The sequence below is a fragment of the Apis dorsata genome, unplaced genomic scaffold, assembly GCF_000469605.1.
Source record: "Apis dorsata unplaced genomic scaffold, Apis dorsata 1.3 scaffold_41, whole genome shotgun sequence".
Lineage (NCBI taxonomy): Eukaryota > Metazoa > Arthropoda > Insecta > Hymenoptera > Apidae > Apis > Apis dorsata.
In genome coordinates, this window is record NW_006263343.1 from 135,702 (window position 1) to 146,659 (window position 10,958).

Below are 10,958 nucleotides of genomic sequence, written 5' to 3' on the forward strand. Positions count from 1 at the left end.
TATATATTAAATATTAATTTAGAATGTTAGAATAAGTAATTGATACTATTCTCTGTTAATTAATAGAATTTATTCAAATGTTTGATTTCAATGATTTATCATGAAAATTTCAGAAAAAATTTTACTCAAATTTAATTTTATATAGCTATAATTCTTATGTTAAACACAATATAATATCACTATATATATATAATAATATATAATATAATATCACTATATATAATATATAATAATAATTAGCTAATGTTTTAATCTTTTAAAAATTAAAATATATTTGATTTTGAGAAATGTTGAATATGTGTTTAATTAACGTACCTTATTTGTGATCACGTGTCAAAAGCAAATATAAACTAATAATGGAAAAAAAATGGAAGTAAAATTAAAAATTGAAGATTAGCGCCATCTCTAGAATGCCATGGATGAAACAAAATATAGATGAGAGTAAATAGTAAAAAAGAAAAGAGATAAATTAAGAATTGAGGATTAGCGCTATCTTTTGAGTACTTTTAGAAAGGGGATTCTTTAAAGAAATACTTTTCATACTCGAGAGTTAGTATAGATAATTAATTCTTACTATATATTTTTTTATTTTTTTTTTTTGTATTTAATTTTCATATTCTGAAGATTACGTTAATTTCAATATTTTTATTTTATCTTTGTCTTTTTTTCATTATTCACTCTTCTTATTTATATTTATTCTGCAAAATTTATGCATTTATTTCAACAATTTCAATATCACATTAATTTCAGATTGTTTTTTAAAATAAAATTATAATAGAAATATATGATATACATTCTGACTATATTATATTAAATATTATATATATGAATTGATGTTCTCTATTATTTATACATACACGTTATTTTTAGATATATGTGAAATAAATCTTTCTGTGTTTTCACAATCGATGTTTTAAAATTATTTTAACATTAAACATAAAATTTTATAATATTTTAGATCTATTATTTCTGCATTAAATTCAAAGTTTTATATTAAATATTAACTAATCGAACTTTTTATAAATGTTTTATTTGTGAGTAAAATATAATATTTAATATATTTATAATGATAATATTTAATATTTAATAATTATAATTTAATTATAATTTTATTTTAATATTTAATAATTATAATTATTTAATTTTATTTAAATAAAAATATCCATATTTTTTTAAAAATTCGAGTTAAATATTTTTCTTTATGATATAATCTTTCACACATATTATATTATAATATAAAACAATGTAAAAAGCAATTGAAAAGTATGGATTTTTAAATATTAGAGTTTTTAGTATAGATTGAAGTTGTTTAAGAAGAGGAAAATTTCTATAGCTCACTTCATTTTGCAATACTAATAGTTCAAAAATGGCGACTACCGCTAATTACGCTTTTTCTTCTGATGGTGAATATTTTGCACATTGTGGAAATGATGGAAAATTAAAAATTTGGGATACTAATACTGGTCGTTTAAAACAAGAATATGTATCCAATTTTCATCTTTCTTCTCCATGTTGTATTTTGGAGTGGCTTTACATTAGTTCTCGTACCACAAATACATCGGTAAACCATGTGCTTCTTTATTTCTTATCTTTATTAATGTTAAATTTTTTTATTTTATTACATATTCATCTTATGTATTATGATAAAATAAAAATTCTTTTATGAACTATTTTTTAAGTCTCATTGCTCATTATGAATGTTTATATTCTTTAATTAATCATACTTTGTATTCTTTCTTTATAGGTTATGTTTTCCATGCTTTTTATAATTTTTTATAAATTTTATAGTATTAGAGATACTATAATTAGATTTTTAAAAATATTTTTAAAATACAAATATATTTTATTTCATGAATTCGTTCTTTTTAATCACATTTACTATTAAATCATGTTTATTTTAATAAAATCGTATTTGAGGTTATAATTTTTATTCGCTATTCTATTAAATTTAATTAATAAATATTATATAAATATAGAGATTGAATATTTTAATAATTTTTAGCCTTCACCATGGAAAAAAAGGAGAAGAAAATCAATTTCAGAAGAATCCATTCAAAAGGGTATTATTGCTATGGGTTCAACAAATGGAAAAATTACACTTTATGATACAACAACTTCCTCGGTTACTGCACAATTAGATGGCCATTCTGGTTCAGTTACTGCAGCAACATGGTCTGAAAATGTTGGGTTTATTACTGCATCAGATGATCATCATATTATTCAATGGAATCTTCAAGAAAATGGTGTAAAATGTAAATGGAAATCAGGAAAAGGAAAAACTACATCATTAGCAGTATCAACAGATGGAAATAATTTATTATCAGGAGAAAGAGTTGTCAAATGGTGGGATTTAAATACTAAGCAGTTAATAAGAATATTTACGGGTCATGCTAATCAAGTGACATGTCTTCATACTATAAAAATGACATCTGGAAATAATTATGTTATTAGTGGTGCTTATGGTGATGGTTACCTCAGTGTTTGGGCATTAGATGAAGTAAGATATTTTTTTTTCTTTTTATCTTAAAATTTTTATTAATTTTATAATTTATATTTATTATAATATTCATATAATATTGCGTTTGATCCTATATGATTATTGTTTTATTGTGTTTTGAAATATCTTACAAGATATTCAAGTTACAAGTATTTTACAGATAATTGCAAAAAATGAATGAAGCATTCATAAAACAATAAAAAAAATGTTTCATTTTTCTACAAGCAATTTTTTAATGATTGAATAAATAATCATATAATGAAACAATATATTCTTTTTTAAGAATTTCTTTAAGAATTTTTAGAATGTTAATGATATAAAATTATTTATTTCAAAATGTTTTTAAAATGATTAAAATGATTATTATTAATAACTAAAATGATTTTTCATGAAAAAATAAATTATGAAATTATAAATAATATTTTTTTAAATAAAATTTTATTTTTAATATTTTTTATTATAAATTTATATATTTATTTATATATTTATATATTTTGTAGAATATTATACATTTTTCAATATTAATATATTTAAAAATTAATAAATCAAATATGTAATTATATTTCATTAATTAAGAAAATATTTTCAGCAAAGAAATGAAAGAACTTCTGTAGCAAGTTTAGCCTTACAAGATGATCCAATAAGTGTTTCTGCAAATGTCTCAGCAAATTCTCAAGTGATGGTTTTAGTTGTAACAAGATCTGGACAAGCACAGTTATTTCAATATCAACCAAATGGTCGATCAAAACCTTTAAAGCCCAGTTTAAATATTGCGGTTGCTTCTGATATAAGTCAAAAAGATGAAGTACAACAAATTTCTATTTTAAATGCAATGTTAACAGATGATCAGAAATTATTATTAGCATATGGAACATATCTTAATCCTACATTTGAAAAAGTAATACCAGATTTTTCTGATAAAGTGCAGTATTTAGTGCGTTCAGAATATAAAAGAAATAAAGAAAAAAAAGAAGAAATTTCTAAAATGAAATCAACTATAATCGAAGACAATGTTGAATATCTTCCACCAGGTATTTTTTTTTAAATATTTAATTGTTATTAAAATATAATGTAAAATTTATTTTTATCTTTTAAAATATTTTATATTTATTTAAATTTTCAATATATAAATCAAATAGATTATTCAATATATAAATCAATAGATTAAAGATGTATTATTTTCTTTCTGTATAATGTTTTTTTCTAAATTGGTTTTTTTTTTAGGAATAATAGAAACTACGCAAAAGAAGAGTAAAAACAGTTCAGGATCTCAATTGTTATTGAAAGACAGATTGGAAAACTTAAGTTTAAGTGCTGAAAGCAGTTCTATAGGCAAAACTATTAGTACAGGTAACAACAGGACACAACTTCTAATACAAGGCTTGAACAGTAAAGATAAAAGTATTTTGAGTAATATTTTGCTCACAAAGAATGAGTCCATTATTAAGAATACTATTGCTAAACTACCAATACAAGCAATTGGACCACTTCTTAAAGAACTCACTATCCTTCTCCAGGGTAAAACTTACACGTAAGATTTTTCAAATGTTAATTATTTCTTTTTTTTTATTATACTTAATCCCTTAATTGCAAACGCACATTTAAAAAAATCATTTACAAAAGAAAACGTATTTCTTATGAAATTAACATAATATTATATTTTATCATTTTATTTCATTTTAACAAAATTGTGGAATTATATACGAATATTTGAAAATATATTTTTGAATTTTCAGAAAAAAAAATATAATCACTTTCTCATTTCAAAATTTTTATCCAATGTTTTGTTTAATAAATCAAAATGATATAATAAAATTTCTTCGATTTATATCAAAATAATCGTGAATTAATAGAACATTTTAATCATTTTTTGTTTAATCCATGGACAGAAAAATTAACATTCATTTGCACAAAAAAAGTTAATTATGATTAAAAATAATATTATTGTTATTATTATTATTTATTTTGGAAGGAAATCTTAAGTTATATTTTTTAATAATATTGTGTAAATGATAAAATCAGTTTTTAATTTTTTTAAAAATTATTTTAAAAAAATAAAAACCTATATAAATAAATGCAATCGATATTTTCTTCACATCTTACAGTGAATTCATAAATTATTTTTTATACTTTTCTCCATAAAATTGTAAAAACTATATTAACTGAAGAATTCGCGTTGACTACGAGCATTAGTATAAAATTGGAACTTGGTCAAATATATTTTTCGTCGAATCAAGATTGTAAAGTGAAACAAAATTATATTATTATAATAATTATTAATACTCTAAATACGCGGCTCGGATTCGGAAGTAGAACAGATTTAAGGTATGAATCTTTAGTAACTCGCGTTTATTGATCAAAGAAATTTCTTATTGATTAGAAAATGTTGCAGCATATGAAATAAGTAATAAATTGAATTCGATTTATTGTAATAAATTGTTAATTCCCGTTTTACTATATTCATCCTATTAATGGCTATCTTATAAATTATATCTTTTTCTACTTAATCATTATATTATAGGAGTAAAATTGCTGTGCGATGGTTGGAAGCATTGTTAACGACACATGCAGGACATTTATTATCACAAGCAGATCTTGTGGAATTATTTGGACCAATTTTAAGTTCAATAGATGCTAAACTAGCTCTTTTGACAGAACTCTCAAAACTTAAAGGTCGAGTTTCTCTTGTCACTGGTCAAATTTCTCAAACAATGGAAGAACACGATAAAGATGTTACCGAAAATTGTCTCGTTTATCAAGATTCAGGTTCATAATAAAATTTTATTTTATTGTAATTGCTATTTTTTTTAAATTTTTAGATTTATATCAGATTTATTAATAATATTTTAATTTTTTAAAAAATGCAATTTATAAATTAAAGAATTATTTTTATCTTATAATATTTATTTAAAATTTATTTTGTTAGATTCATCAGACGAAGATGGTGGAATTGAAGATGAGGATTTAGAAAGTGAATCCGATGAAGATTGGGAACAAATGTCAAATCAAGAGGATGAAGCAGTTCAATATGATCAAGATGATCAAGAACAGCAGAATGATGAAGATGTCAAGAGTATGAATTCTGATCATGAAGATGATGAATTTATATCCAGCTGAATATTAATTTAGGTAAAATTAAAAGAAGAAAATCAAAATTAAAAAAAAAAATTATAAAAAAGAATATATTAGAATTTCAAATTAAATAATATTATTTAAATGTATAAGAAATTTAAATTATATTTAAACAAATTTAAATGAATAAATTTGACAATTTCATTAAATTATTTTATATTATATTAATATTATTCAAAAAATAAAATAATTTTACTATAATTATTATAAATTGATATAATAATATTATTAAAATATAGTATTTTGTCTGTTTTAGTGAACATTGGAGTTCCTGAATATAAAAAATTTGGAAAAAAAATAATTAAAATATTGAATAAATACCGTTTTTTACAAAAACTATTAAATATAAAAAATTAAATATATCTGTATTCCAATCATCTCTATTCAAAATGAGAAGTTATTTTATGCTTCTGATTTAAGTTAAAAATAAATAATAAGTATTTACATAGGAATAAACTTTTTTTCTTTTTTTTTCTTTTCTTTTTTCTTTTTTTCTTTTCTTTTTAATAATAATTATAAATTTAATATTATTGTTACACAAAATTTTATAATGATTATCTATTTCCTTTTCCTTTACTTTTTTATTTTTTTAAAAATTCGCGCCTTTCTGTCTTCATGACAAAGGACGTTAATCTAATATAGTTTTTTAATTTTGAGGTTAGGTGAACAAATGATGGGTAACATATGAATATTTTTTATCAAAAAAATAATGAGTTCAAAGAGTTTTTACAAATTTATTTAAACGAATGAAAGTTGATAAAATATAATAATTTATTCAAATTTTTTAATCACTTTTTAATATGGTAAGTAGAAAAATACTTTAATACAGATTAATATTTATTAGGTTAAAAAATTTAAAAGTTAATTTTTCTTTTTAGATATTATTATATTATTATATTATAAATTTATTTGTACATTATTTGTATATTTCTCAATGGATTGTGGATAAAATATAATTATATAATTTTTAATTGGTTTATTATAGAATCAAATTATAAATATTTTAATATTTATTATTATTTATATAATAATTTTTAATTTGTATTTTAGCCAGTGTTAAAACATGATATTGAACTTCCAACTTCAGTTCCTGAATTATTATTGGAAAAGCATGCAAACTTTTTACTTTCTTATGGTACTGATAAGGATGAATATGTAAGTATTATATTTATTTTAAAAGTTTTTTCATAGATATTTAATAATAATTTTTATTTTAAATATTGTTATTATCAATTATTAAATGAAATTTATATGAACAAAATTCTATTATATAACAATTTATTTATATTTTATATATTTTGTATATAAAATATAATATAAAAATTAATTGCACATATATACTAAAATTGAACTTATTATATAATTAATAGAGATATTATTAAATTTTAGATGTATTGTATGACAGAACATATGAGAATGTCTGGAATGTATTGGGGTTTAACAGCATTGGATCTTATGGGTAAATTGGAACAAACAAATCGAAATGAAGTATTGGAATTTATTGCTCAATGTCAAACAGAAAGTGGTGGCATAGCTGCTAGTTTACAACATGATCCGCATATTCTTTATACTTTGAGTGCAGTTCAAATATTATGTATATATGATGCATTAGACACTATTGATATAGAAAAAGTTATAAAATATGTAAAAGAAAGACAACAACCAGATGGAAGTTTTACTGGTGACATTTGGGGTGAAGTTGATATGAGATTTTCTTTTTGTGCTGTGGCAACATTATCTCTTTTGGCAAGTAAAACTTTTTAAATATTTATATGTGCATAAATATAAATATATAAAAAATATATGTGTATAAAAAAAATTTTATATTAAATGAAATATTTTGTTAATTATTTTAAAATAGATTTTAAAAATATTATTTTAGAATCGATTGGATGCAATAGATATTAATAAGGCAGTTGAATTTGTAATGAAATGTATGAATTTTGATGGTGGTTTTGGATCAAAGCCTGGAGCTGAAAGTCATGCTGGTATGATTTATTGCTCCATAGGACTTTTATCAATAACTGGTAATTTTTTTTTTTATTTTGATTTTTTTTTTCTAAATATTACAATAAAATTTAATACAATAAAATGCAATTCATTGAATTCTTAATGGACAATCAATAACATAAAGATATTAAATATTTCCAGGTAATCTTCATTTAATAGATGCAGATCAATTAAGTTGGTGGCTTTGTGAAAGACAACTTCCATCTGGAGGTTTAAATGGTAGACCAGAAAAATTGCCTGATGTTTGCTATTCTTGGTGGGTTCTTTCTGCACTTACAATTTTAGGACGCCTTCATTGGGTTAATAAAGAACAATTGGTATATATTTCTTTTATATATATTATTTTAAAAAATAGATTAGCAAATTATTGAAAGAGCATTTTATCATTTGATTATTTTTTCATTAGTTATTTTCAGTTATTTTTAGAGTTAAATTAAAAAAAAACAAAATAATATTCAATAATTATTTATCATTAAAAATTATATGCAGTTTTTATAGTGCTGAAAATGAATAATTATTTTATTTATAATGTTAGAGAACATGATACAAATTGGGATTATATAAAATTTTTTATATTGAAATCTTTTTTTTTTAATAATTAAATTTTTTAATTGACAAAAAATTAAATTGAAAAAGCTTAATATTATGTTATACATTATTAGAAATCATTATATATCATATGATTATGTAATTAACAATCTAAGGCAAGTTTCATTATATTTTCATTATATTTTTATATTTTATATTTTTGATTTAATATTAATTTACAGGTAAAATTTGTATTAGCATGTCAAGATACAGAATCAGGAGGATTTAGTGATCGTCCAGGCGATATTGCCGATCCTTTTCATACTCTTTTTGGTTTAACTGCGCTTTCTCTTTTAAATACTGATTATCCTTTAAAAAAAATTAATCCAACATACTGCATGCCTGAATATGTAATTCAAAGGTTACATTTAAAACCTTCAAGACTTGACCAAAGTAATTGACATTTAATTATTATACATCAAAAATTTTTTATTACATCTAAATATTTATGAAATACTATAACAAAAAATATAATATTAATCTTTTATATAAATTGGTTTCATTAATTATTTTATTTAAAGAATTCAATATTTTTTATTTTAAATTTATTGATATATTATAAAATAATAAATAATATTATGTAATACTTTAAATAAAAAAATAATTTATTAATACATATTATTTAATATAAGTATATTGTTAATTTAAGTATATTGTTAAATATACTGATAAAAATATACATTACTTTTATTTCAAGTTAAACATAATATGTTATACTTGTAATAAAACTTGAATATACTATGTTACATCATGTTATATTATACAACTAATAGTATTTATTATGAAATTTTTGAAAATTTTAAATTGCAATAATTTATATTATTATTTTTAATTTGAATGAAATAAAATAAATAAAAGATAAAAATAAAAATTTATTTCAAGAAAAGTTTATTAAAAACAAATATACTTTGCCAAAATTAAAATTTAAACTATATATAAACACAAATCATAACAAAATTAAAATTATTATAAAAATATTTTTTCTACTAATTTATATATATATATTTTTAAATATTTATTTTAAAATTTTTCAAAATTTTAATGTATTAATATATAATTATTTTAGAATATATAATAATTTTTAGAATGGAGCTTTAATTTCTTTATACTTATAGTTATCTTATAGTTAATAATATCTATAAAAATAATATTAATCAAAATTATCATCATTTTTTCCAAAAAATTTTTAATATTTTAATAGGTAAATTTGTTAATTGTACATGCACTGTTTGCTGCGATACATTATATTCTTCAAAAGAAAGATTGTGATGTTCTGAAAAAAAATTAATTTTTAGTATGATTTATTGAAAAATAGTTTTATGAATTATTAAAAGATATACCTAACTGATAAAGAAATTGTGAAACAGTATTTTCATTACGAATTGTTGCTGCAATAATAGCATATCCATCCATAACAAAAGATAATAATTTTTTTAATCCTAATATTAATTCATAAAATGATTTGGCATCATATAAAATATCAGCTCCAATTATTATATCAGGTACAGTCCATTGTTCATTCACATATTTATTAATATCTTCCCATTTTAATTCCATTACTTTTACATCTGTATAATTATATTTTAATTGTAATTTCAATCTATCATATTTTAATTCTGGTTGTATTTTGTTTTCATTATTCAATAAATTAAATTTAATATTTTCAGAAACCATTTCAAGAACAATTTTATGATAATCTGTAAATATATATTGTTTAGGAAAACATTTTTTAATAATACACAATCCTGTTAATCCAACTCCACAACCTAGTTCTAAAACAATTTTTCCATAGAATTTATTTTTATTTTTCATGCACCATTTACTTAATTCTATAGCTCCCTATAAATCATAAATGATATTATAATTCAGAAATATAAAAATCATCCACATGATATAAATATCAATATTTTATAATAAATATATATATAATTATTACCTGCCAACTATATAATCCTGTTGTGCCTTCTGATATAATATTTGTGCTTTCTTTTATACTAACACAATCATTTTCTATTAAAAAGTGTCGATAATGAATAGATTCTTTGATTGTGGAAGATATTAAATTACAGTATGTAATATACATAATATCACAAATTTCACCATCTTTCTCTTCAATCTATAATAAAAAAGTATATTTTGATTTTAATTTTTTTTTTTACAAATATTAATTTAATTACCTTATTCATAAGCCATTTTAAAAATGCTCTTTGATAAGATTGTTTTATTGGATATTTTTTAATTAAATCACTATTTACTGTATTTTTCAAAATTTCCTCTTGTTTTTCTAAATTAAGCAAATAATCGATACTTTCTTGAGAAGATTGAAGCTATATGTAATATTTTAAAATTATTTAATTACTTAAGAAATTATTTAAAAAATATAAAATTCATATACATACAAGTATCTCCATTGTATTTATTGATGTGCAACAGAGAAAATATTTAATTAAATTATTCATATCAAACATATTGTAATTCATTTTATTGTATAAATATATTTTATAATAATTTTATAATATAATTAATAATTTTTAATTTTACAATAATAAATTTTTATAATATAAATCTTTTAAATATTTATTTTTATCAATAAACATATAAAATAATTTGTTTAATTTATAAAAATTTGTATTTAATTAATGATATATATACAAAAATAGAAATTTTAAAAACTTAAAAAAATATATTTGTTAATTAACATTGTTTTTTAGGTTTTTTATTTTACAATAAA

General features: G+C 19.9%; 3 protein-coding genes across 3 annotated transcripts; 2 read left to right on the plus strand and 1 right to left on the minus strand.

The window, feature by feature from the left end:
* Window positions 1–1,311: 1,311 nt before the first annotated feature.
* LOC102673499 (WD repeat-containing protein 43) lies at window positions 1,312–5,918 on the plus strand. The gene is made up of 7 exons (XM_006608604.2): window positions 1,312–1,561; window positions 2,003–2,497; window positions 3,087–3,528; window positions 3,722–4,028; window positions 5,019–5,263; window positions 5,424–5,626; window positions 5,886–5,918. The coding sequence occupies exons 1-6, from the start codon at window positions 1,367–1,369 to the stop codon at window positions 5,612–5,614; spliced, it is 1,875 nt and encodes a 624-aa protein (XP_006608667.1). The 5' UTR covers window positions 1,312–1,366; the 3' UTR covers window positions 5,615–5,626; window positions 5,886–5,918.
* Window positions 5,919–6,267: 349 nt separating this feature from the next.
* On the plus strand, window positions 6,268–8,639 carry LOC102673634 (geranylgeranyl transferase type-2 subunit beta). Its single transcript, XM_006608605.2, has 6 exons — window positions 6,268–6,432; window positions 6,680–6,784; window positions 7,019–7,375; window positions 7,512–7,656; window positions 7,781–7,956; window positions 8,410–8,639. The coding sequence occupies exons 1-6, from the start codon at window positions 6,430–6,432 to the stop codon at window positions 8,626–8,628; spliced, it is 1,005 nt and encodes a 334-aa protein (XP_006608668.1). The 5' UTR covers window positions 6,268–6,429; the 3' UTR covers window positions 8,629–8,639.
* Window positions 8,640–9,324: 685 nt separating this feature from the next.
* Window positions 9,325–10,760, minus strand: LOC102673755 (protein-lysine N-methyltransferase EEF2KMT). The gene is made up of 5 exons (XM_006608606.2): window positions 10,627–10,760; window positions 10,405–10,554; window positions 10,164–10,343; window positions 9,568–10,066; window positions 9,325–9,500 (listed from the first exon to the last, which is right to left on the minus strand). The coding sequence occupies exons 1-5, from the start codon at window positions 10,705–10,707 to the stop codon at window positions 9,394–9,396; spliced, it is 1,017 nt and encodes a 338-aa protein (XP_006608669.1). The 5' UTR covers window positions 10,708–10,760; the 3' UTR covers window positions 9,325–9,393.
* Between the last annotated feature and the right edge of the window lie 198 nt (window positions 10,761–10,958).

What these genes read in the sequence shown, in the direction of transcription:
- LOC102673499 (XM_006608604.2), top strand. Translation starts at nt 1,367, where the DNA reads ATGGCGACTACCGCTAATTACGCTTTTTCTTCTGATGGTGAATATTTT. An exon ending in CTCGTACCACAAATACATCG is followed by an intron (nt 1,562 to 2,002) that starts GTAAACCATGTG and finishes AATAATTTTTAG; the next exon opens with CCTTCACCATGGAAAAAAAG. An exon ending in CTCCAGGGTAAAACTTACAC is followed by an intron (nt 4,029 to 5,018) that starts GTAAGATTTTTC and finishes ATTATATTATAG; the next exon opens with GAGTAAAATTGCTGTGCGAT.
- LOC102673634 (XM_006608605.2), top strand. An exon ending in GTACTGATAAGGATGAATAT is followed by an intron (nt 6,785 to 7,018) that starts GTAAGTATTATA and finishes ATTAAATTTTAG; the next exon opens with ATGTATTGTATGACAGAACA. An exon ending in AGGACTTTTATCAATAACTG is followed by an intron (nt 7,657 to 7,780) that starts GTAATTTTTTTT and finishes AAATATTTCCAG; the next exon opens with GTAATCTTCATTTAATAGAT.
- LOC102673755 (XM_006608606.2), bottom strand. Translation starts at nt 10,707, where the DNA reads ATGAATTACAATATGTTTGATATGAATAATTTAATTAAATATTTTCTC. An exon ending in TAAATACAATGGAGATACTT is followed by an intron (nt 10,555 to 10,626) that starts GTATGTATATGA and finishes TATTACATATAG; the next exon opens with CTTCAATCTTCTCAAGAAAG. An exon ending in TAAAATGGCTTATGAATAAG is followed by an intron (nt 10,344 to 10,404) that starts GTAATTAAATTA and finishes TTTTTATTATAG; the next exon opens with ATTGAAGAGAAAGATGGTGA.